Source organism: Urocitellus parryii, chromosome 3, assembly GCF_045843805.1.
Source record: "Urocitellus parryii isolate mUroPar1 chromosome 3, mUroPar1.hap1, whole genome shotgun sequence".
NCBI classification, from domain to species: domain Eukaryota; kingdom Metazoa; phylum Chordata; class Mammalia; order Rodentia; family Sciuridae; genus Urocitellus; species Urocitellus parryii.
Genome location: NC_135533.1, coordinates 143,749,015 through 143,774,895, shown reverse-complemented (window position 1 = coordinate 143,774,895; position 25,881 = coordinate 143,749,015). Strand labels below are relative to the sequence as shown.

The window sequence follows — 25,881 nt, the reverse complement described above, 5'->3', positions numbered from 1 at the left end:
CTTTTTCCATTTAAAATTCTATTTTTTCTTTGTTTCATAGTTACCAGAGAAATTCAATGTGAAAACAGAAAACAGCTGGGTGTGGTGGTCCTTGGCTGTAATCCCAACAATTTGAGGTCCAGGCATGAGGATTGTAAATCCTTGCAAATTAGCAAGGCCCTTAAGCATTTAGCAACATCCTTGCTCAAAATAAATACATGCGGGGTGCAGTGGTACACGCCTGTGATCCTGGTGGCTCGGGAGGCTGGCCCGAGAATGGTGAGTTCAAAGCTACTTCAGCAAAGGTGAAGCACTAAGCAACTCAGTGAGACCGTCTCTAAATAAAATACAAAATAGGGCTGGGGATGTGGCTCAGCGGTCAAGTGCTCCTGAGTTCAATCTCTAGTACCAAAACAAAACAAAATAAATAAATAATAAAAAGAGCTGGGAGATGCGCCTCAGCGGATAAGTGATGTTGAGTTCAATCCCTGGTATCAAACCAAACAAAAAACATGGAAAAGCATTTGGGAACATATGAAGACAAAGATTCTTCATGTTGCCTTACTTGTCTGATCTGTCTAGTTTTTCTTTTTTTGGTACCAGGGATTGAAATCCCGAGTACTTGGCCACTGAGCCACATCCACAGCCCTATTTTGTATTTTAGAGACAAGGTCTCACAGAGTTGCTTAGCACCTTGCCATTGCTGAGGCTATCTTTGAAGTCGGGATCCTCCTGACTCAGCCTCCTGGGCTGCTGGGATTGCAGGCATGTGCCACTGTGCTTGGCTCAGTCTTTCTTTTTTTTATATACTAATGAATATATGTATATCACTTTTTACACACTGAGATATAGAATATCTGGAAATCCTTCTCATATCCCCTTGAAGTCTGTACTCTTTGAATGAAACCAGTTCCTGACTTCTCTCACCTCATATTTGTTTTGTAACAGTGGTCCACTTTCTGCTTTGAATATAACACTTGCTGCTCTGCCACTATAGTTTATTTTTAAAATGAACGTGTTTCTTTTTCTTTCTCTCTCTCTGCTCCTCCCTAATCTCTCCCCCTCCTTAATCTCAGAGGAATAGGATTACCTTTCTTCCCCATTCTGAACGGAGTTATCAGTCCCTGAGTACACACCCACCATAGGAACAAAGTAATCCAGACTTTGGGGATGATACAGAAGAGGTCAGAAATGACTAGAGAACACAGAACAAGTGGAATGTAGCTGGTGAGTCACCTCTTTAAAAGGCCCCCTGAGGCTGGGGCTGTGACTCAGCAGTAGAGAGTTTACCTAGCAAGTGTGAGGCCCTGGGTTTAATCCTTAGCAGACATGTAAATAAATAAAATAAAGGTCCATTGACCACTTAAAAAATATTTTTTAAAAAGCCCCCCAGTTCCTGCTGATGGGCAGAATCACAACCTTTGGGGTAGGAGTCCCCTGTGTATCTCCTTTGCTAGCAAAGCAATAAACCTGATTTTTCCTTTTTCTCAAAGCCTGTTATTGGATTGGCATAGGAAACAAGAACGGAGCTTTCGGCAACATCTTTGCCTGTTTTGACTTATTTATTTATTACTTACTTATTTACTTATTTATTTATTGCTGTAATAGGGATTGACAGCAGGGGCACTTTATCACTGAGCTACCATCCCTACTCCCCTCACCCCCCTTTTAAATTTTGATACAAGTTCTGGCTAAATTGTTGAGAATTTACGATTCTCTAGCCTCAGTCTCCTCAGTTCCTGGAACCGCAGGCGTGAACCACCGTGCCTTGTTTTTTTTTTTTTTTTTTTCCCTTGAAATGTTTGAAATTACATGGAATATACTGAATATTTATGGTATTTCTTTTTCTTTTTCTTTTTAAACTAGTGCTAGGGATCCAACCCAGAGTCTTGAATGTGCTAGACAAGTGTTCTTCCACTGACCTACACCCCCTCTAATACCGTATATTTAAATTAACTAGTCTACCTTGTTATAAGTATTGCTTCAAAACCTGATTTTCCTGCTTAGGACTATCTTACGAACATTTTGCAATTGTAATCTTCAATATAACCGAAATTCTGGATAGCTATGTTGTTTGTATTACAGGCTCAGTTATGAAAGAATTCTCTTACTCTGGAGGGAAGAGGAGCTCAGAGAATCCATTTCGTCTGCAAGCAGAAATACTGGCTCTCAAACCCGCATCCCAGGCGTTTATTCTTCCACTGCAAAAAGCAAAGTGCTTAAATATGGTCCTGGATCTTGCACAAGTCTTGTACAAGGGCATTATAATGACAACAAGAATGACTAATAAGTATTAATGGCTCATGACAAGAGAACAAATGTCATTAATTATTTTAATATATTAGGCATGTTAGTAATGCTTGCACAGTATTATTCATGCAAACATGAATCTGTGTCAGCAGCAGTTGCTAGATCCAGCTTCAGGTTCACAGCTCAGCTCAGCCTCTCATTCCAGATGTGCAGGGGCTGGGATTTCTAGGACACGCCCCCACAGAGCACTGAGGAGCCAATCGGAGCTCGGAGGGCGGGCCCCTGAGAGCGACAATGATGCTATCCAATGGGCCTAGATCTGGGGCCGCCCCTGGCCAATGAGCGCGCTATTCTGCGGCGGTCGGGGGCGCTGAGGCAGTTCTCGGGGCCGTTGTTCAGTGCTTGGACTGAGTGAGGTGGCTCCGAGTCTGTGGCTGTCTCGACAGCTCGACGTTCCTGTACTCCTCCCAGGTGAAGCGAAGCGGCGGCCGCGCTTGCGGCGCTCTCGCGGTCTCCTTTGCGGCCGGAGGCCGGAGTCTGAGGGAGGGGCGTGTGGGCGAGGGGCCGCTAGGCCGGGGTGGCGGCTGCGGGAAGGTGGCGGGGCGGCGTCGTCTCCTCAGACCGTGAAAGGAGGCCGCGCTTTCTCCTCGGGGACCCGGAGCCTTGGCAGCCCCGGGAGGCGCCGCCCCCTTGGCGGCCTGGGCCGGGGGCGCCGAGTAGCGGGCGTCGTCCGCCTCGCGGCCGTGGCCGCCGCGCCCGGGGCGGAGCTGGGCCCGGCGCCGGCCTGGGCTTGGTGCCCGTGCCTCGAGCCGCTGGCGTCCGGGGTCGCGGGAGGCCCAGTGAGGCCCCTGGGCCGAGCGACCCGGGTTCGAGCCCCCGCTCCGACCCGCTAAGCGGCGGGTAACTGCCTTCGGACTTCCGCTTTCCGCTTCTGTGAAATGGGATGATGACTTTCACCTGCCAGGATTGGGGTCAGGATGGAGGGTGGTTGGTGTGAGCGTCCGGCAGCGAATGCACGCAGGGTGAATGTCAACTGATGTTTACTTAAGGGGCTGCCGCCTCTCCTCTCCCTGAGCCCGCGGTGGCCGCTCTGGAAACCCGAGAGATGGCCCTCTCTCCTGAGGTTGAAGGCTTTTTCTGTGCCTTTTTACTCCTCAAGAAGACCCTCGAGCTACCGTCATCGTCTGTCGTAGGCATCTGAGGCCCAGATAGGCTGAAGACACGGGGGTCTGGAGGGGCTGGTGGAAGCCTTGCCTGTGGTCACTTCCAGTCCCCCTGCAGCTAGAAAACTGGGCAGTTCCTTCGTCGTAGGCTCTTCGTCGTAGTTGAGAGTGGCCATTTAGTGGACTAGAATAGACTACACCTAGAATCAATCAGGTAGCCCCGAGAAAAAAGTTGTCAGACTTTCCCTTTCAAGGGACAAACTTTGTTTTTGTGCTTGTGTGCTGCCTGTCCCTGGTTGACATTTCATATGGGGGAGGATGGCTTGAATCAACTCCTTGCCTAGTTAAAAACCCTCAGTGATTTATCATTGCTCTTGGAATATAACCCAGTGTCCTTTCTGTGCTATATAATAAGGCCTTCTCAAGTCATCCCTTTTTTTTCATTATGCTCTTCCAGATCTCCGTTTACTTTCTCTTTCATTTCCTCAGGCCTTTTGCTCTTCCCAGTGACTGGAGGGGTTTTCCCCTATTTCCATTCTATCCCTTTGTTTGTCTATGCCTGGCTGGCTCTTTGCACTTCAGGTCTTAGTTTAAAAGTCTTCTCCCTGGAACATTGAACTCAGGAGCGCTTAACCACTGAGCATATGCCACCCCTTGTTATTTTTTGAGACAGTGTCTCCCCAAGTTTCTTAGGGCCTGGCTAAGTTGCTGAGGCTGGCTTTGAACTCTTCAGTTCTCCTGCCTTAATCTCCCCAGCTGCTGGGATTACAAGCATGCACTGCCACACCCCACAGACACCCTATTCCTTTTTGCCTATGTACTTTTCCTTAAGATCCTCACCTTAAGTTAGGTTTATTTTTTGCTGTTGTTTATTGTTTTTATTGGTCACTAAATTGTTCTAAGTCAGATGCTATATTTTTTTTTTTTTAGAGAGAGAGAGAGAGAGAGAATTTTTAAATATTTATTTTTCAGTTTTCGGTGGACACAACATCTTTATTTCATTTCTATGTGGTGCTGAGGATTGAACCCAGCGCTCTGCGCATGCCAGGCGAGCACGTTACTGCTTGACCCATATCCCCAGCTCTCTCTCTCTATTTTTTTTAACTTGTAATATATTCTTAGTGCCAGGGCACAGTGGGTTGTAACATGTTGTAACAACAACAAAAAATGTTTTTAAAACTGACAGTTTGATAACGCCAAACCTGTTGGGGAGCCTTATTAAAGGTTAGTATTTAAGACCATTTTTTTGTGTGTATCATGGAAAGGAATAATACAACATAAATATTGGTAGTAAAGTTGACAGCTCTTTGCTTTCTTAATTGACATCTTGTTTAAGAAGAAGGAAAAATTTTATAGTGAAGAAACCTGGCACACACCCTCTCAACTAAATGCTCAGAGTTAACGTCACCAATAATAATACAGCTGTTGACATCATGTGTCTTCTGATATAATGCACCAAGATGAGCATAATGTCACTTATATGGTATTTTGCCAAAAATGAATTTAATCCTGAAAAGAAAAATCAGTCAAACCAAAACTGAACGACTTCCTACAAGATAATTAAGCAGTAACTACTGTTAGTATAGTTGAACAAGGTCATGAAAGATCTTTAAAACTGTAGTAGCATCGAGGATCACAAAAGACAGGAGAAATAACAACAACTAAATGCATTATGCATATTGAGCTAGAAAAGGGGCATTGGTAGTTGTGTTGTAATTTGAAAAAGATCAATAGATTAGTTACTAGTATCTGTAGAGTTAATTATCTATATCTGAGAAAAATTATTTTGGGGGGAGGGTACTGGGGATTGAACCCAGGGGCAGTCAACCACTGAGCCACATCTTTAGCCCTATTTTGTATTTTTTTTTTGCTTAGCGTCTTGCTTTTGCCAAGGCTGTCTTTGAACTCTAAATCCTCCTTCCTCAGCTTCCCTAGCCACTGGTATTACAGGCTTGCGCTACTTCACCCACTCTATATCTGAGAATTTTACAATGGTCATTTGTGATGTTAACTTTTGGGGAAATTGGGAGAGGTGCCTAAGGGAGTTTTTCATACTGTTTTATTGCAACTGTTTTTGTAGCTCAAATTATTATAAAATGAAAATTTAAAAATAATAAAAAGAAAAATCCCAAGAGTGTTTGTTATCAGAATGCCTCAATGCACTGGTTTTGATCCCATTTTCTTTATGCTAGCTTAGTTTTATTTATTTTGCATGTCATCCTTAAAGCAGAAATGAAATAGAAAGTTCATATTTTTTTACTTTGTAGTTTTCAGGAAGAGCTAAAGATGGCTGAATTTCTGGATGACCAGGATACTCGACTATGTGACAACTGGTAAGAGATTAAATCTAAAAAATGTTATTGAAATGAGGACAAACCAGCTTCTATAAAAATTGGCTTATTTATTGGTAGGTTAAAATTGGAGTTGTATGGTATACTGTGCAAGTAAAATGGGATCAGAGCTTTCTTTTTTTTCCTACTGGAGATTTAACAAAGGGGCACTTTACCACTGAGCTACATCCCTAGATCCCCAGCCCTGCCTTTTTTTCCCCCCTGGTACCAGGGATTGAACCCAGAGGTGCTCAACCACTGAACCTCATCCCCAACCCTTTTTAAAAATATTTTATTTTGAGACAGGGTCTCACTAAATTATTCAGGGCCTCACCAAGTTGCTGAGGCTGACTGAACTTGATGGCTTTGAACTTGTCATCTTCCTGCTTCAATCTCCCTAACTTGGCATTACAGGTATGTACCATGCCTGGCTGAGAACTTATTTTTTGTATGTCTGAAAAATATTATATAGTGGGTGTGGTGGTGCATGCCTGTAATCCCAGCAGCTTCAGTGGCTAAGGTAGGAAGGTCACAGCAACTAAGCAAGAACCTAGGCAATTTAGAGAGATTCTGTCTCAAAAAATAAAAAGGGCTGGGGATATGGCTCGATGGTTAAGGGCCCCTAGGTTCAGTCCCTGGTACCCTCCCCCCCAAAAAAATTATGTAAATAAAATATTTGGAGTAGATTAGTGTGTTTCAAAGTATGATGCCAGGATTTCCTTGAGTCACTCTAGTAACTAGGAGCAAGGTTTTAAGTACTTGAAACTTGCTGTACATTGAGTGACAACAGTTCAACCAGAACAGCTCAGACTTAACCCTTTTTTTTTAATATTTATTTTTAAGTTGTCGTTGGACACAATACTTTTATTTATTTATTTATCAATTTATTTATTTATCTATCAATTTATTTCTTTATTTATTTATATGGTGCTGAGGATTGAATCCCAGAGCCTTGCAGGTGCTAGGCAAGCACTCTACCACTGAGCCACAATCTCAGCCCTTAACTCTTTTTATAAAAGTTTTGCTGCTTAAAAAAATAGGGGAGGAAGTCCAACCTTAATCATTTTCATTTCATGGTTCCACAGCTGTTAGTGAAGGACTGGCTTAATTTTGAATGTTAAGTCTTCAATTGTGTTTTTAATGCCCATAGTGATAAGAAAGAGAAACTCTTTCCTCCTGAAATGAAACCTAGGCATCATCTGGTTTCTGAGCTGGTTCCTGGTGGGGATTTCTCAAGAACTTACCTTGATTTTTTTTTTTTGATGATGCACAACTGCTCGTATTGAATGCTAAAACAAAAAACAAAGCAGAACTGTCTATGCTTTTTAACTTACAAATTGTGGCAGAAGGAGATATTGAATAAGGAAAATAGCTTGTTGTAGATTGAAAGGTTTGAGCCAGATAAAATTTTGTTGTTGTTGTTGCTTTTTTCTTTATGTTCAGCCTGACTTTCAGCAGAATTAGGATATAATTAGAGCAACTTCTAGTCATAATGTTCTTTAACTATATAGATCAAGGATGTCTTAATAAGGTGTTTCTTTGTATTAGCCATTATCACTTTTCTGCTGCTTACTAAACTATTTTGGCATTGTTTAAGTTTATATGTATAATTGTTGATTTCAAATTAATCAGTAAAGCAAATGATTACAAGAAATTATTGTGATTTTATAATAAAACACACATATTGGTTTTATTTTAATTTCAATCCTCACTTGAAGGAGTCTAGATCCTAGGACAGCTTGTAAATAACTATGCTAAGGGAGTTTAAGAATGGTGTGCTAATAGAAACTAATGAAGACAAGGTTGTTCAAAACCTGAGCAATTTATTTAAAGAAGAAAGCAGATTATCAGGGAAGGCTGAATAAGACTATACAAAGCCTTCCCATCTAAGCAATCTTATTTAAATTTCTTTCTTTAAGCAACTCTTAATATTTCTTTCTTTTTTGGTAATGGGGATTAAACCCAAGGGCACTTTACCAATGGGCTATATCATACCCCAACCCTTTTTTCAAAATTTTTTATTTTGAGACAAGATATCATTAAATTGCTTTGGGCCTTGTTATGTTGCTGAGGCTAGTCTTGAGCTTGGAATCCTCCTGCCTCCTGAGTTCCTAGGATTATAGGCATGCACTACCACGACTGGCAGCTAATTTCATGTTTTAAATTTGTCTTTAGAGCTTTATCTCTATATTAAGGAAAGTCAAAGTCCTCATCAATATTGAGCTGTGATTAGATCCCAATAGGCAGCCAATAATTTGTTGTGACTGAAGATGTTTGCACTTCTCTCTTTTCTTGTGATATTGTTTGATCCAAGGGAGGTGTAGTTCTAGGAATTGGAAAGGTCAATGTTAGAAGGCTAAGACTGTACATACTCAAGAATAGATTTGTGATTCTTTGTTTTGTAGAAGCCTTGGCTTGCTTTTAAATCTTTTCTATCTAAAATGAAAGTTCACTTTTTAACTTGGCTTGGTCCTTCCTTGGAGTTTTAGCAGTATTATCAAGGTAAGCAATTTATATCTTTTAAGTTTGCTATGTAGATAGTTTTTGCTATATAGTTATGTAGATAGTAAATGCCCTGTGGACTTACCTGACAGCTGCTTTGATTCTTGCTGGTTAGGTACCCCTGTGTTACATAGCCTGCCCCTTCCATCCCCCCCTGCAAAAAAAAGATCTCTAGAAGGGAACAGCTAAATTAAAATGGTATACCAACAGAGTGAAAGCAGTGCTGTATTATCATTGCCAAGCATATATACAGAAATTCCATAAAAAATTAAAATCTAGGTTCTGGAGTTGTGGCTCAGTGGTAGGATTGAACCAGTGCCTCACATGTGCTTGCCTATAATCCCAAGAACTCAAGAGAGTGAGACAGGAGGATTCCAAGCTCAAGACTAGCCTAAGGGTGCTTAATCCTTAAGGAGCCACATCCTTAGCCCTTTATTTTGAAATAAGGTCTTGCTTTTATTGCTTAGGGCCTCTCTAAGTCACTGAGACTAGATTTGAACTTTTGATCCTCCTGCCTCAGCCTCCTGAATCGCTGGGATTACAGGTGTGCACCACTGCACCCAGGGACTTATGATTTCAACTCTAATTTTTTGTTTCATTTCTGAAATTTTAGTGGTCTTGTGTATATAGAATACTTATCAACAGATAATTTTGAGTAATCCTACAAAATGAAAACTAGACATTTATTTTTTGGATTTTTCTTCTAAAAGAAGATAAGAGCTAAAATGATGAAAAAGGAATCCAGGTTCTTTTTACTCTATTTTTTTAATTTTAATTTTTAGTTGTAGGTGGACACACAGTATCTTTTATTTTTATGTGGTGATGAGGATAGAACCCAGTGCCTCACGTGTGCTAGGCAAGCATTCTACCACTGAGCTACAACCCCTGCCTTCTTTTTACTCTTAAGTAGTAATAACTGACTTCGATTTTTTTCTCCCTCAGTATTAGGGTTAGAACTCAAGTGCCTTGCACATGTTGGGCAAGTATTCTACTATTGAGCTACATGCCTAGCCCTTCTTAAAATTTTTATTTTTATTTTGAGAAAGGATTGCCAAGTAGCTCAGAGTGGCTTCAAATTTACAATTTCTGTGCCTCAAGTCTCCCAAATAGCTGGTATTATAGCACCCTGCTAGATTATATATAATATAATATATATATATATATATTTTTTTTTTTTAGTTGGACACAATACCTTTATTTTATTTATTTATTTTTATATGGTGCTGAAGATCGAACACAGGGCCTTGCACGTGCTAGGCGAGTGCTCTACTGCTGAGCCACAACTCCAGAACCTAGATTTTAATTTTTCATGGAATTTGTGTATATATGCTTTGCAATGATAATATAGCACTGCTTTCACTTTGTTGGTATACCATTTGTAATTTAGCTGTTCCCTTCTTGAGACCTGTTTTTTTTGAGGGGTGGGTGGGTACTGGCTATGGATCCCAGGGGTACTTAACCAGTGAGTCACATCACCAGACCTTTTTTATATTTTATTTAGAGACAGGGTCTTGCTGAGTTGCTTAGGGACTTGCTAAATTGCTGAGACTGGCTTTGAACTCATGATCCTCCTGCCTCAGCCTCCCAAGCCACTGGGATTACATGTGTGAACCACCATGCTCGGTTTCTTGAGAAATTTTTAACTTTCATTTTTTAAATCATTTTATGATACTTTAATGAAATTATTCATGCATAAACCCAAGAGTGGGATTACTAGGTTTACAAGTCTATGATTTGTTGGGCCCAGTGGCACCAGCCTGTAATCCCATTGACTGGGGAGCTGAGATAGGAACATCACAGGTTTTTTAATTAAAAACAAAAAGGGCTGGGGATGTGGGTCAGTGTTTAAATGCCCTTGGGTTGAATCCCTTGTACCAAAGGAAAAAAAAAAAAAAAGAGAGTGTATAATTTTGTGGTACATGCCTATAATCCCAGTGGCTTAATAATTTTTTTTGCGGGGTACCAGGGATTGAATTCAACCACTGAGCCACATCCGCAGTTCTATTTTGTATTTTATTTAGAGACAGAGTCTCACTGAGTTGCTTAGTGCCTTATGGTTGCTGAGGCTGGCTTTCATCCTCCTGCTTTAGCCTCCGGAGATGCTGGGATTACAGTCGTCTGCCTTGGTGCCTGGCAAGGGTGTATAATTTTGGTACTGAAAATTGAACTCTGGGGCACTGTACCCTTCAGTTACCTAGCCTTTTGTTGTTGTTGTTGTTGTTTGTTTTCCTTTGAGACAGGGAATGGCTATATGTATAGGGCCTTGTTAAATTGTTAAGGTTGACCTCCTGAGATGCTGGGATTACAGGTGTGCACCATCATTCCTAGCTCCAGGTTGCTTATTTTAAGCAGTTTGTATATTAAGATCAGTAATGAATTCCAATACTAGTTTTATAGCATCTTTTGTGTGTGTGTGTGGGGGGGTGGGTACCAGGGATTGAATTTAGGGACATTCTACCACTGAGACACATCCTCAGCCCTTTTTATATTTTATTTAGAGATAGGGTCTCATCGAGTTGCTTACGGCTTAAGTTGTTGAGGCTGGCTTTGAACTTGGGTTCCTCCTGGTTCAACCTCCCATCTGTTGGATTACAGGCATGCGCCACCACACTTTGCCTTTTTGTTAATTTTAATAGGCCTGATGCAAAGGTGCAAGCCTATAATCCTAATGAGTAGGGAGGCTGAGGGAGGAGAATCACAAATTTAAGTCCAACTTAATGAAACCCTCTCTCAAAATAAAAAATAGAAAGGGCTCTGGGTATACCAAAAACAAACAAAAACAAACAACAATAACAACAACAACAAAACAGTAGTTTAAGATAACTTTTGAGTTTAGTTACCGCTGTTTTTGTTTTTTGCAACAGGCTCTCATTATGTTGTCCAAATTGGCTTCCAATTTGTAATCCTCTTGCCTTAGCCTCCCAGATAGCTGGGATTATAGGTGTGTGCCACCTGTACAGTTAAGATGATAACTTTTATTTATAGCTCTCCTTCCACTATATATTTTATATTCTTAAAAAATTTTATTCAGGAGGTTGAGACAGGAGGATCCCAAGTTTGAGGCTAGCCTTAGCAAATTAGTAAGGCCCTCAGCAACTTAGTGACCTGTCTCAAAATAAAAAATAAGACTGAGGATGTAGTTCAGTGGTAAAGTGCCCCTGGATTAAATCCTCAGTATTCCTCTCCAAATTAAAAAGAAAAAAAATTAGTTATAGATGGACATAATATCTTTATTTTGTTCATTTACTTTTATGTGGTGTTAAGGATCGAACCCAGTGCCTCACATCTGCTACTGAGGCACAACCCCAGTCCCTCCCCCAAAATTGTTAAAAATTAATTTAAAACCACTGGTTCTCATAAAAAGAGAAAAAGAAAAAGAAAGAAAATAAAGAAATTAGGAATTTGGGAGAAATATGGGAAGTTAAATGTGTCAAGTTATTCATAGTTTCCTTGTTTATTCATTTGAGTTTTCATCTCTTATAGTTGATTTCTTTCACCATCCAGCCATATTATGAGAGTTCCTTGGGGTTCCAAACTTGACAGTGTCACCATTGAATGAAAAGAAGTGGTACTTTGGGATGTTTCAGTTTGAGAGACTGAGTATAACTGGAGGCATATCATTCATTCTACTTTGAAATACTTCTTCGACTATGTAGGAAGATTAAAACTATAAAAGGAGTTTTCCTTCTGTCTGTTTCTTAATGCAGTGGAGGGTTCATGTATTCAGCTTCAGGAGCAAAATTTGATTATTAAAGATTTGTTGCTAGTTCCAACTACTCGGGAGGCTGAGGCAGGTGCATCCAGCTTGGGCAACAGCAATGCCTCCATTCAAAGAAAGTTTTTAAAAGGACAAAAAACAATTATTATTTTTTTTCCTGTGTTATATGACTATCTATATTGATTCTGTTTGGTATTTATTTTTCTGAATTTTTATCCTAGGTGACATACTAATAGGTACATTTTTTTTTTTAATTCAGTCTTTAGCTAGACTGCATAGTTGGCTTTTTCCAGTGACTACATCTAAATGAATAAAGTAATGTCTTTGAATAGTGCATCTGCAGTTTGATGGAATGTATACTCTTTTCGACTCTACTGGTATCCCTCTTACACTTTGGATTGTCCCTTACTCTAGTCTTCTGTGCAACAGAGATATGATTTTTGGATCACTAAACAGAGTGAGTGAGAGAGGAGACAGTGTGGGAACAGTTTGGATTTCATTTTTGTACAGTTTTACAGTGTATTTTATACTGACCCAGGCAGAGATTTTCAAGGCATGTGGGACATAATGAAGGTAATTTCCCCTTACACTTTGACTATCCCAGAGCTGAGATATGTACTCTTTTTGGTTTGATCCGTTCAGGTAATGAAACCCAATGAAATTAAACTACTTAAGATTGATAATGAAAATAAGTGGTAGGTTGTTTGGTTTTGTTTTTCAAATAATCCTGGAGTGGATGGTTTTAGAAAAGCCAAGCTTGCCAGCTGTGGTGGCACAGGCCTATAATTCCAGTGACTTGGGAGGTTTAGGCTGGAGGATCCCAAGTTTGAGGCCAGCCAGGGCAACTTATAAAGACCCCGTCTCAAAAAAAATTAAAAAAAGCCTAGGGATGTAGCCCTTTTTAAATGTGCTTCTGAGTTTAATCCCCATTACTGGGGGGTGGGGGAAAAGGAAAAAGAAAAGCCTAACGCAGCTTATTTTGCATCTGACTTCATATTGTTGGTTGTAATCAGCTCTGACTTTGAGGAAGCAAGGCTGAGAGCTTTTAGAGGTAATGCACATTACTGGTAACTCAGAATGTTGCTCAGAGATTCAGCTTTCTGGATTTAATTCTTGAAGTTGGTAATCTAGGTATTCACTAAAGAGAGATGATGGAGACTAGAAATCGGACAGAACAGATTTTCATTGATAATCACTGCAAGAAAAAGCATAGATAGAATAGTTAGTAATACTTGCCTTTTTCTTTGGCCTATTTCTGCAGCAAAAAAGAAATTCCTGTTTTTAACTTTACTATCCATGAGATCCATTGTCAAAGGAACATTGGTATGTGTCCTATCTGCAAGGAACCACTTCCCAAATCTGACATGGAGATTCACATGGCTACAGAACACTGTCAGGTAAACTACCAATTACCCAAATGTTTATAAATGTGTTGTACTTGCTATTGTCCATAACTGTATCATACTTGCTAATTGCACAAATGTCAGTGGTCCTGTTGTCATTATGTCACTTTATTGATTTTTACTTCTTATCCTAGGTGACATGCAAATGCAATAAGAAGTTGGAGAAGAGACAATTAAAGAAACATGAGGTTAGTCTTCTTGTACTATGAGGGGAGTGAGAGAACATGGGGCCAGTCCTACTGAGATTACAGAGCCACTGGCACAATGGAAACCAGTTTGATGATGTCTTTGTTCTCTACCAGCTCACATGTATACTGCCTCTTATAGCCTACTGGAAACTCTAGCTGTTGCCTGATTTGGCGGCCTGGCTGTTGTACTGTCTGGCTGCTTAGTCTTCAGAGTCTCTCCTTTTGGAAATGATACTTATCATTTCTGTTGGGGTTTGGTTATTGGCAGTCTTATTGAGTAAACTAAGCCTGGTGTTGCCAATGTAGGGTAATCTATTCAGCCTGCCTTACATGATGTAATTTCATTATGACTTCTTGATCACTTGCATAATATGCTTTTTTTAAAAAAATAAAAATTTAATTAGTTGTTGATGGACCTTTATTTATTTATATGTGTTGTTGAGAATTGAACTCATTGCCTCACACATGCTAGGCAAGCGCTCTACCACTGAGCCACAACTCCAGCCCCAACATACATGCTTTTTTTTTTTTTTTTTTTTTTTTTTTAAAGAGAGAGTGAGAGAGGAGAGAGAGAGAGAGAGAGAGAGAATTTTTAATATTTATTTTTTAGTTCTCGGCGGACACAACATCTTTGTTGGTATGTGGTGCTGAGGATCGAACCCGGGCCGCACGCATGCCAGGCTAGCGCGCTACCACTTGAGCCACATCCCCAGCCCAACATACATGCTTTTTACATCTGAAGAAATTACTCATCATTTGGTGAGAGAACATGGTATCAAGGCTGGGCGCGGTGGCACATGCCTGCAATCCCAGCGGCTGGGGAGGTTGAGGTAGAAGAATCGCAAGTTCAAAGGCAGCCTCAGCAAAAGTGAGGTGCTAAGCAACTCAAGAGATCCTGTCTCTAAATAAAATATAAAATAGGGCTGGGAATTAGCTTAGTTATCAAGTGCCCCTGAGTTTAACCCCCTGTACTAAAAAAAAAAAAAAAAAAGAAAATTTGGGAAAAGGAGGGTATTACAAGAAAATAAGAACCACTCATGGGGATATAGCTCAGTTGGTAGAGTGCTTTCCTTGCATGCACAAAGCCCTGGGTTCGATCCCCAGCACCCAAAAACCCCCCAAACAAACAAAAACAATAACAAAAAATAAGAACCACTCATAACCTCACAGTCTAGAGAACAACATTTCAAATACATTTGCACACTAATTTTATTATTTTTTCCTAAGCATTTGATCTTTTATTAGACTTCAGCAGCCTTGGGGATATGATTGAGATCACATTAACAAACATAATGAAAACTTCTCTGGCTGTAGCATCTGCTTGCTGTGTAAAATAACCTCCAATAAACTGTTCTGTCTCCTAACTTCTCTCTCACCTATTTCTGGAAGTCCCTTGGTGATAGAACAATTATTGTAAAGATAGGAATACAGGATATTCCCTAATGTGTCTATAAGACTGACTATGACAATTTTAGGTCAGAGATTAACTATGTAGTGTTTTTTAAATTTCTTCTTTGTTGCCTAGCATGGTGGCACATACCTATAATCCCAGAAACCTGGGAGGCTGAGGCAGGAGGATTGCAAGTTCAAGCTAGCCTCAACAATTTAGTGGGTCCATCAGTCACTTAGACAGACCGTGTCTCAAAAGGGTTGGTGATAGGTCTCCATAGTTAAGCACCCTGGGTTCAATTCCCAGTACAAAACAAAAAAACAAAAAAACTTTGGTTTTTCTTGAATGCATTTTACTTTATTTTAAATTCCTGGCACTTTTTAAGATTATTAACATAGTACTTATGTGGCACAGGCCAATGATTATTTGTCATTTGTAATTAAAACAATCTAGTATTTTTCTAGTGAGTGTTTTTTTTGGCTGGGGATAGGATACCAGGAATCAGACTCTAAGACTTATCTACTGAGCCACATCCCCAGACCTATTTTGTATTTTATTTAGAGACAGGGTCTCACTGAATTGATTAGCACCTTGCTTTTGCTGTGGCTGCCTTTGAACTCATGATCCTCTTGCCACAGCCTCCCGAGCAGCCGGGATACCAGGTGTGTGCCACCGTGTCCAGCTCTAGTGAAATGTGTTTTTTTTGGGAGGATAGTGGAAATTGAACTCAAGGACATTCAACCACTGGGCCACATCCTTAGCCCTATTTTGTATTTTATTTAGAGACAGGGTCTCACTGGATTGCTTAGTGCCTCGCTGTTCTTAAGGCTGGCTTTGAACTTAGGATCCTCCTACCTCAGCCTCCCAAGCTACTGGGATCACAGACGTGCGCCACTGCACCTGTCTAATGAAATGTTTTGTTTTTTTTTTTAAATTTTTTTTATAGTTGAGCTTACTAGTGGATACTTGTAATCTCAGTTCTCAATGCTCAGGATGCTGAGGCAGGAGGATCTCAAGTTCAAGGCCAGCTTGGGAAATTTAGTGAGACCCCATCTCAAATTTTTAAAAATGAGAAAGACCTGAAGTCTCACCCTGAAGTTTGTGGGAGAGGGGAGGAGGAAAGGAGAAATGAAGTTTTTTGATTCTCCTAATGCATATGATGAGTCTTGGGGTCAAAATCGAATTTGGATTGCATCCCAGCTCCTGAGAAGGGCCTGGGGAGTTTGTGGTAGAACACTTGCCTATCATGTCCAAGACACTGGGTTCAATGGTTCAATCCCCAGTACCACTCACATACACACACACACACAAATTCTGAATGAGACATTATAGCTACATGAAAAACAATGTTTTTTTTTTTTTTTTTTTTTTTTGGTGCTGGAGATTGAATCCAGGCACTTGAACAAACACATGGAATATAATTTTAAAGGCATGAAAGAATATATGTAAAAATTATCTCTAAAAACGTCTGGTGTAGAATCTAGAACATAACTTGAGTTTAATTTGGTTGAAAAGAAATTGTGCTCTTTTATATAGTGGTTGTAAAATATGTGAATTTTTTTTTTTTTTTGGTACTGGAACTTGAATTCATGGCCTTGTGCCTTCTAGGCAAGTTAATTTTTATTTTATTTTTAGTTATTTTTTTTTGTAATTGAAGATGGACAGCATGCCTTTATTTGTTTCATTTTTATGTGGTGCTAAGGATTGAACCCAGTGCCTCACACATGCTAGGCAAGTAAGTGCTCTGCCACTGAGCTACAGGCCCATCTAGGCAAGTTCTTTACTCAGCTACATCCCCAACTCCCATTGTATCATTGTAATGTTTTCATTGCTTTAGTGAGACTTTCCCATTAAATGTAAAGGTTTTATTTTTCAACTATTGAGTATGTTTATACTCTGGGGGTCATTGGTGATTCCTGGAGGATTTGGTCCAGGTAAAGCCAATGCAAATACAAATGTGAAGATTTAAAAATCAGTGTTTTTCTAAAGCACAGTCTTCCTCATTACTAAATACTTTAGATTGAATTGTAATAATAAGGGGAAATTGGTGGAGCTTTGGTAAAATATCTGAGTTGCTTTGCTTCTTTTTTTTTGCTTTTGAACAATGAATGATTTTGTTTAACTTTGTTATGTGTGCACAGAATGATGCTATATTTGGGGTTGCTTAGTAGATTCCTTTTCAGAGGTTCTTTCCTTTTGTAGAACCTGTGGCAGGAATAAAAGGGGAAACTGTGATAATCAAATACATAGAAAGCTAGGGTTGGAAGAAAAAAATTATTTTTCTTTGTTGTGCTGGGGATTGAACCTAGGACCTTATGCATGCTGAGCTACATCTATCCAGTCCAGAAGAGGATATCAAAGTATGTATTTTTGCTTTCTTTGCCCTGTAATAAAACAGCCTCTCCTAGGTGTGCATATTAACTGCCTTATTACTCTGTTGCAGGAGACTGAATGCCCTCTGCGGCTTGCTGTCTGCCAGCACTGTGATTTGGAACTCTCTGTTCTCAAACTGAAGGAACATGAAGATTACTGTGGTGCCCGGACAGAGCTGTGTGGCAACTGTGGACGCAATGTCCTTGTGAAAGACCTGAAGTCTCACCCTGAAGTTTGTGGGAGAGGGGAGGAGGAAAGGAGAAATGAAGTTACTGTATCTCCTAATGCATATGATGAGTCCTGGGGTCAAGATGGAATCTGGATTGCATCCCAGCTCCTGAGACAGATTGAAGCTCTGGACCCACCAATGAGGCTACCCCGAAGGCCTCTGAGAGCCTTTGAATCAGACCTTTTCCACAATAGGACTGCCAACCAAAGGAATATGACAGCCCCCTTTCCAATTCAGAATAATCTATGTGAGTTGTGCTTGGAATTAGAAAACTGGAACATTATGAAAATTCCAGAGCAAATGGGAACAGGGCTTTGGGGCCAAATAGATCTTGATTAGAGAAATCTGATTATAGTTGGTTAACACTGGGAAAAATACCTAACTTTCCTATAAAATGGAAATAAAAGGTCAGGTTAGGTGGTTACATGCCTGTAATCCTAGCTACTTGGGAGGCTGAGGCAAAAAGTTCATAAGTTCAAGACCAAACTTGGTACCTTAATGAGACCCTCTCAATTAAAAATTAGAAAATGGGGCTGGATATGTAGCTCAGTTGTAGAGCACCCCTGCATTTGATTCCTTGTCCCATCCCCCCCCCCAGCCAATAAATAAATAAATAATAGAAGCTCTTCCTTACTGGTTTGCAGTTAGAGTTGATGATGGTGATGATAATGTCAATGCTGTAAGTAGCTAACATACCTCAAACTTTTTTTTGTGTGGTGCAGGGAATTGAACCCAGAGCCTTGTACATGAGAGGCAAAGCACTCTACCAACTGAGCTATATCCCCAGCCCAAGCAGAGTGTTTTGCATATATTCATTTAATTCTCATTAAAGGAATGAGGGTAGGTAAATTGTATAGCTGAGATTTAAATTCAGGCAGTATGACCCCTACTTTAAATCATACTGCTGTAATACAAAAAAAGTTTAGTACAGTGCCTGTCATAGTTATGACACAGTAACATTTCTTTTAATAATACATTTAGAATAATAATGGATCCTTGTTTCGTGTCAGACTTACAGTTCAGAGACCCATGAGGGCCAGGAGTACTGGTGGAGTTGGCCAAATGGCTTTAAACTTTGGCCCTTTGCTAGGTAGGGACTTGAGTGTAGGGATGGCAACATCTCTAATTTGTCTTGAGTACTGGCTGTTTTTTTTTTCTAGTTGAAGAACAAGAAAGGCAGGAAAGGAATAGAAGCCGTCAGCCTCCCAAAGAGGGTGGTGAAGATAGTGCAAACCTGGACTTCATGTTGGCCCTAAGTCTGCAAAATGAGGGCCCGGCCTCCACTGTGGCAGAACAGGACTTCTGGAGGGCAGTTTGTGAGGCAGATCAGTCGCATGGTGGGCCCAGTTCTCTGAGTGACATGAAGGGTAGGTTTGCTTATTCTGCACTGTACTCAAAGCTGGGATTACAGGCGTGCACCACAGCACCCTGCACAATAGCTCCCTTTTTAATATATCTTTAAATATGTTAAATAGACTTTTTTTCTTCTGTTTGAAAATATTAATACTAAGGTATATTTTTTGCTATTGTTCCTGTTGGCTCTTTTTATTTTATTTTTTTTAATATTTATTTTTTAGTTGTAGTTGTACACAATACCTTTTTTTATTTATTTACTTTTATGTGGTGCTGAGGATCGAACCCAGGGCCCTGCACATGCTAAGCAAGTGCTCCATTGCTGAGCTACAACCCCAGCCTCCTCCCACCCCCCACCCCCGTTGGCTTTTAAGTATGTATGTGGGGATTAAACTCAAGGGTGCTCTGTCACTGAGCTGTATCCCAGACTGAAGTCAGACTTTTAAATAAAATGTCACAAGGGGAATAAAACGTTGAAATCAAGTTTGTTTTTGTTCCTTTTGAGTCTGACCATGTGGCCTGATACCTAGGTGCAGCTGATGAGACCATGTTGCCTTGTGAATTTTGTGAGGAGCTCTACCCAGAGGATCTGCTGATTGACCATCAGGTGTGTTGGGAACTACTTGAGAACTGTGAGGGGAAATGTGAGCCCCATGAAGTCTTGAGGAAACTTTCAATACAGTGCCTATTGTAAGAGTGGCAACTTTTTTTTCTACTGTGGAATGACTAATGTGGGTTAGAAACCGTAATCCTCATTCCAGCAGATCCAACAGTCTCGTCCCAACCAGCACACTCTCCATATGGTGGTGACTGGTATATATATTTCTGTTAGCCATTTTTTGATCCAGTTTCATTTCGTGCTATATTTTGATTTATTGGAGCTTTATTGAAGTCCTTTCAGTTCTATGAAAGGCTTGACGATCCTTTCTGCCTATTACTTTCTCTTCCTGGAAGGCATGTGCCCTTATGCCCTTAACCTCCTCAGTATACCCAACAATGTAGACTCTGTATTTGCAGATTTGATTCAGCCATGACTGTTAGGAAACTAGCCTGATGGACACTCTGAAGACTAGGTCAGGAGTTATACGTGTGTGTGCCCTGAGAATCTGTGCCTACTTTTCTTTTTTTAATTTTTTTTTTTTTTAGATGTTGGGTGGGCCTTTATTTTGTTCACTTATTTCTGTGTGGTGCTGAGAATCGAACCCAATGCCTCACACATGCTAGGCAAGTGCTGTACCACTGAGCCACAACCCCAGCTCCCTTGTTGCCTACTTTTCTAATAGCCTATCATCCTGTGATATGATCTTTTTGATTCCTGGTTGGTGGTACCACTTTGCCAAGTTCCTTTAGGCACCTTCTGAGTTCTCCTAGTTTCTAAGAATCTCTCAAAACTTTGTGTATGAAAGAACTCAGATATTTTTTGAATGATTGATGGTTTTTGAGCCATTTAGGAATGATTAGAGAGCAGTACTATGTGTTTGAGAATTACTGATTAGAAGGAACCACCTTTTCTCTCAACACTCCTTCGTCTGATTTGGTGTACCTTGGTCTGGCATTTTCAAGACTGCTAAATAGTCCCTGTGTTCTGGTTGACAGAGCATGCCTTCCTCCTAAATGGAGAGAACAGTATTTGAATACTTATGGGTTTTGGTTTGGGAGCAGTGAAAGACAATTTATTGATGAGGATGCTAAGGAATATTTGGGTCATACTTTTACTATATGGCAATGGGAAGAATCTTGAAACTTTTAATTTAAAAAGAATAATCACATGAACACAGCAGGAAAAAACAACAGAAATATTTAAAAGTAAAGTGAATGTTCCACCTGCATTCCCCTATTATTTTTATTAGTCCTTCTCCTCACTATTAAGTGCTATCAAAATGTTGTGACTTCTTGTAGAAAATGTTTTAGGAATGTAGTTTTTTCCCTTAGCCTCTGATTTTTTAATTTTAACCTATGTTTTTTAAATGACAGACAAGCTGTAACCCTTCGCGTGCCTTACCTTCGCTCAATACTGGAAGCTCTTCTTCCAGGGGGGTGGAAGATCCTGATGTCATCTTCCAGAACTTTCTGCAGCAGGCTACAAGTAACCAGTTAGACTCTTTGATGGGTCTGAGCAATTCACCCCCTGTGGAAGATAGTGTCATCATCCCATGTGAATTCTGTGGGGTACAGTTGGAAGAAGAGGTGCTGTTCCATCACCAGGTAAGAATCCCTGACGGACTCGTCTCCCTGACTCCATGCTGATTCTCTGTACACAAATGTGAGGCTTCCAGAACTGAAAATCTACTTCAGCCTTTGGATTGCATTCCAGCTTGAATAGAAATCCACACCTGTGGCTTCTGGCCATGCCCTGCACCATGAACTGACTATGTGAGGTATACGGTACCTGTAGCCTTGAGATTTTCTCCACCTTATAGCAACTGAAACCATCATATCACTTGTTGAGGACTCAGGGTCATGGGGCCTTACCATGACCAGGCAGATCCTTCCCATTGTGGTGTCATTTGGGACTTGTATTCTAGGTTAGTTGGGGTCTAGTAAGAAAGTCTTATGATTTGGGATGAAGAGGTAGATGGTTACTGCTGGTTGTCTATTAAATAAGCCCCCATATAAATACTGGGAGCAAAGTATAGAAATGGTTTTCTGGTCTCCCAAGACCAGCTCTTCCTTTACTCCTGCACAGATCAGAGAGTGCCACAGTGCTAATATGAATCGATGCTACATTCCAGGTGTGTGTTTCCTGTACCTAGCACTTTCTTAATGGTTGTCAAAGAACCCCCTCCAGATGGGGTCTGATCACCTAACCAGCTGTTCTTCCCTTTATTCTCATCACTCTCAGTTCTGAGGTACTAATTCTGACTTTTATTGTTTAGGACCAATGTGACCAACGCCCAGCCATGGCAAACAACCATGTGATTGAGGGGATTCCTAAACAGCCATCTCAACTTCAAGAGACCTCACCAGAGCTGCCCAGGAGGCGTGTCAGACACCAGGGTATTAGCCAGGACATGGCCCAGGCCACAGGTCCACTGTTGGCTTGGGCCTGATTATCATTTCTATGGCTCTAATAGAGTTACCTGATCTTGAGTTACTAAGTCCTGTAGGGTCTCCTAGGAAATTTTACAGCTGGCTGTAGTTCCACATTAGACTACGCTGTCCTAAGTATAGACTGATAGGGTAATGGCTTTAAGGACAGCTGTGAGACACACTTAGAGTCAGAGCTTATAACCTGTAGATTTCCTATCTCTGTACTCTAATATTACTTATGATCCTTATGACTAGGCAAGTAAACTTATTGAAACTTATCACTTCACAATTAAAAAACAATTAGAAGGGTTCATGCTTGTAATCCCAGTGACATGGGAAGTTGAGACAGGAGGATTGCAAGTTCAAGGTCAGCCTCAGCAACTTAGGCCCCCAGCAACTCAGACCTTGTGTCAAAATAAAAATAAAAAGGAGGCTAGGGCTGTGGCTCAGTGCTAGGGTGCTTGCATAGCATCTATGAGGCACAGTGCTTGATTCTCAGCACTGCGCATTAAGTAAGTACAAGAAAGATCCATTGACAACTAAAAAAAAATTTAAAAAAGGATGGGGGATTAGAGACATGGCTCAGTGGTTAAGCAGCCCTGGGTTTAATCCTTGGTTCCAAAAAACCAAAAACCAAAAACATTCAAGGTTTGCTTGCATAACTGTTCATGTTGATGAATGGTTAACAGGCTGTATTTGACTCAGGTAATTAATGTGCAGAGTAGACAAAGTAAGTGTTCTTGATTCTCTCTTGGGGTCATGGGCCCCAGTAGCCTTTGCAGGTGATCAGTTGTCTTCTCTGCAGTCTTTTTGTTCTTACCCTGAATCCATCAATAATGGTAAGAGCAGGCTTTTTCCTAAAGGTGTAACTATGTTCTCTTCCTAGGAGAATTGTCTTCTGGCTATATGGATGATATCAAGCAGGAAATAGCTAAAGGACCCATCTACCCTCTGCCCCCCAGCAGACCCATTAATAATATTACAACTACCTGTAACCGACTATCAAAATCAACATCAGGCTCTACAACTGGGTGCCAGCCCAACCCTCCTCGAGTGCTGAAACTCAACAACTCAGACAGCCAGGACATCCGAGGGCGAAATAGAAGCAGCCAGAATGGGGCCATGGACACTGATGCATGCTCAGTTCGAAATCTCCACCCAGAATACCTTGTGTCCTCTTTCCCCGTTGGGCCTTCTGGGAGATATGGAGCAAGGTAAGAATCTAGCGTGGGAATGGAATTTGGGAGTAGCTGAAGAGGATTTGGACTAAAGGTCTAGTCACATTCTGGTCCAGCCTGGGTAAGACTACAGTTCATGCAAAGGAGGGAGGAGTTTGTCTTTTTTGGGGTGTGTGCAGCTAATTTAATCCAGGACCTCATGCATGCTAAGCATGTACTCTACCACTGAATTATGTCCTCAGTGTCATGGGGAAGAGTTTCGGTTTTGCCCACATTGTCATCTGATTCCATATCCATGCTTTTTTTGTGGTAATGGAGATTGAACCCAGAGGCTCGCTAACACTGAGCTGTATCCTAGCCCTTTTTTATTTTGAAACAGTCTCACTAAATTACACAGGCTGTCCTTGAATTTGCGATCCTCCTGCCTTAGCCTCTTGAGTCACAGGGATTGCAGGTGTGTACCACTATGTCCTATGTCCAGGAGGTTTTTTGTTGGTCTGCTAGTGGAAGGCTGCTTTTTTTGCTCAGCTACCAGCTGTTTTATTCACTCTTAGTTTTTGGACCTTTACTCAGGAGCATATCAGGAACTGGTTTCTAATCCTATTTTTTCAGTGGTAGGAGTGAAGGTGGCAGAAGTTCCCGGGTCACCCCTGCAGCTACCAACTACCGCAATAGAACTGCAAAGGTAACTAAGGGTCCAGCACATAATACTCAGGGAGAACACACACAGGTGGGAATGGTGAGGCTTTTGAAGTCAGAGAAGTTGCTGCAAGTCGGCTGGCTGTATAGAGGATGGAGCCTCTTCATGAAAAGCCGAAGAATGAAGGGCTGGCTGTTCTTTGGCTTTTGTTGAGGAGGCGTCTGTGGGAGCTGGGCATCCTCAGGGGTCCGGGGGAGGAGGAATGCTCTTTCACTTCCTGTGTGAAACTTCTTCATTTGTGTTGTTCAATAGGCAAAGCCCCCGAAGCAGCAGGGAGCTGGGGATGCAGAGGAGGAAGAGGAGGAGGAGTAGTGGTGTCTGCAGAAACCCTCGACTTGGTTCCTACCTATGCATAGCAGCCCTTGCCTTGGTGCAGGCCCTGCCTCTCTGGCTCTTTAGGCAGGGGAAGATTATTCTTTTTCTAGGTTATGGCCATTTTGTGTCTTTTGAGATTGTGCTGTGGGAGTTTGGGGGTTTGAGGGAGGGTTAGCAGGGAGGCTGTTGGGAATTGTTTCAGCCTTAGCTGCCACTTCTTGGTAGCATTGAAATACAGATAATGGCCTCTTAGCCCACCAGGACTCCACCTTTTGAAATACCATCACCATTGCTTCTTGGTGCTTTGTGGTCCTGGTAGAAGGAGTAGAGGGTTCTGAAAATCTGGTTCCCATCAGTGAATGATTTTCTTACCTGTGGGGTCCTAAGTTGGGGGCTTTTGGGCAACTTCTCCCATGTACTGCCCCTGCTTGCTCCAGACTCTGGGCCTCTGGCGTGTGTATGGAGCAGCTCTGGTGAAGTGCTCAGGCCAGCTGCTGGATGTTAGGAACAAGGCCTTTGGAAGAGTTAGCTGGAGGTGTGTGGAGCAGGGGCTACTTCTTTGTCATTTGGCATCACTGCCTTCTGCTCCTTGTGGGTATGGTGACTCCTTTGTCCTCACTGCCCTCTAATGGGGAGGGCTAAGGGCTTCCTGTTCCCACTAGGGCCACACTGGGCTCTGCCCTGATGAGGATTAAAGCCCCAGTCTCACACTTGCTCTGAAAACCAAGTGTCAGAGCCCCTTTCCCTTCTTATGTTACTATTATAATTATTATCAGCTTTCTTGTAATAGAAATAAAGTTTGTACTTGGAGCTCAGCTAAGTCTTGTGGTTCATATTCCTGTGCTTTCTGTAGAGAATGGAGCTCCAGTGTGGGCTCCTTCTCAGAGTGCTCCAGACATTGAAGGTGCAGTATTCTCATCTCCATTTTTGAGGAAACTGAGGCTTGCTGTAACTCTGGCAATGACAGGAATAAGGGGCTACCTCCAACTGAAGAGAAAAAGGCAGATTCTTCAAAAGCTCCAGTCCTGAGAAGTTGAGACTTACGATTATTCATCCCCCTCATAACGTCATGGTTCACACAGGATCGTTAGCATCATAGGTCTTTTATTTTTGGTGCTAGGGATTGAATCCATGACCTTGTGCATGCTAGGCAAGCACTCTACCAACTGAGCTGTATCCCCAGCCCTACCATAGGTAGTTTTGAGCTCAGTTGTTCTCCCAGTAACCTACTGGTGGTGGTGGGGGTGGTAAAGAATTGCCCCATTTCATGGGTGTAACATGAAACATATGTAACAATATTAATTTATATAAGACTGTGTAGCTAATTCTTGGCATAGCCATGACTCTGAAAAGAATTATCCTAAGAGGAAGAAGCCAGACCAAGGGATATAATGAGGGCTAGTTTTCCTCCCTTTTCCCTTTTTTTCCTTCCTTCTCTATCTCCTTCCTTCCTTCCTTCCCTCCCTTCCTTCTTTGTACTAGATACTGAACCCACTGAGCTACACCCCTGGTTGGTTGGTTTTGTTTTTCTCTTTCATTTTGAGACAGGGTCTTGCTAATCTGTCAAGGCTGCCTCAGCCTCCCAAGCAGCTGTAATTCCAGGCGGGTATCACCACATCTGGCTTTATGATTGTTTTTTGTTTGTTTATTTTTAGTATTGAATCTTGTATCCTTTAACCGTGCTAAACTGTAGTAACTTTTTTGGTAGATTCTATTAGCTTTTCTGTGTATGTCATCATGTCATCTGCAAATAAAGATGATTTTACCTATGCCTTTTCAA

At 41.2% G+C, this 25,881-nt stretch overlaps 1 protein-coding gene across 2 annotated transcripts; it reads left to right on the top strand.

Moving 5' to 3' along the window:
• The first annotated feature begins 2,411 nt into the window (after nucleotides 1-2,411).
• Trafd1 (TRAF-type zinc finger domain containing 1) lies at nucleotides 2,412-25,881 on the top strand. 2 transcript variants are annotated; one of them, XM_026403402.2, is made up of 12 exons: nucleotides 2,412-2,700; nucleotides 5,660-5,725; nucleotides 13,204-13,339; nucleotides 13,480-13,533; nucleotides 17,367-17,772; nucleotides 18,686-18,892; nucleotides 19,409-19,485; nucleotides 20,853-21,083; nucleotides 21,755-21,875; nucleotides 22,795-23,122; nucleotides 23,699-23,771; nucleotides 24,039-25,881. In XM_026403402.2, the coding sequence occupies exons 2-12, from the start codon at nucleotides 5,679-5,681 to the stop codon at nucleotides 24,096-24,098; spliced, it is 1,740 nt and encodes a 579-aa protein (XP_026259187.2). In that variant the 5' UTR covers nucleotides 2,412-2,700; nucleotides 5,660-5,678; the 3' UTR covers nucleotides 24,099-25,881. The 2 variants fall into 2 exon arrangements, with proteins under 2 accessions (XP_026259187.2, XP_026259188.2); XM_026403403.2 differs by lacking the exon at nucleotides 18,686-18,892 and having other exon boundaries at nucleotides 2,413-2,700.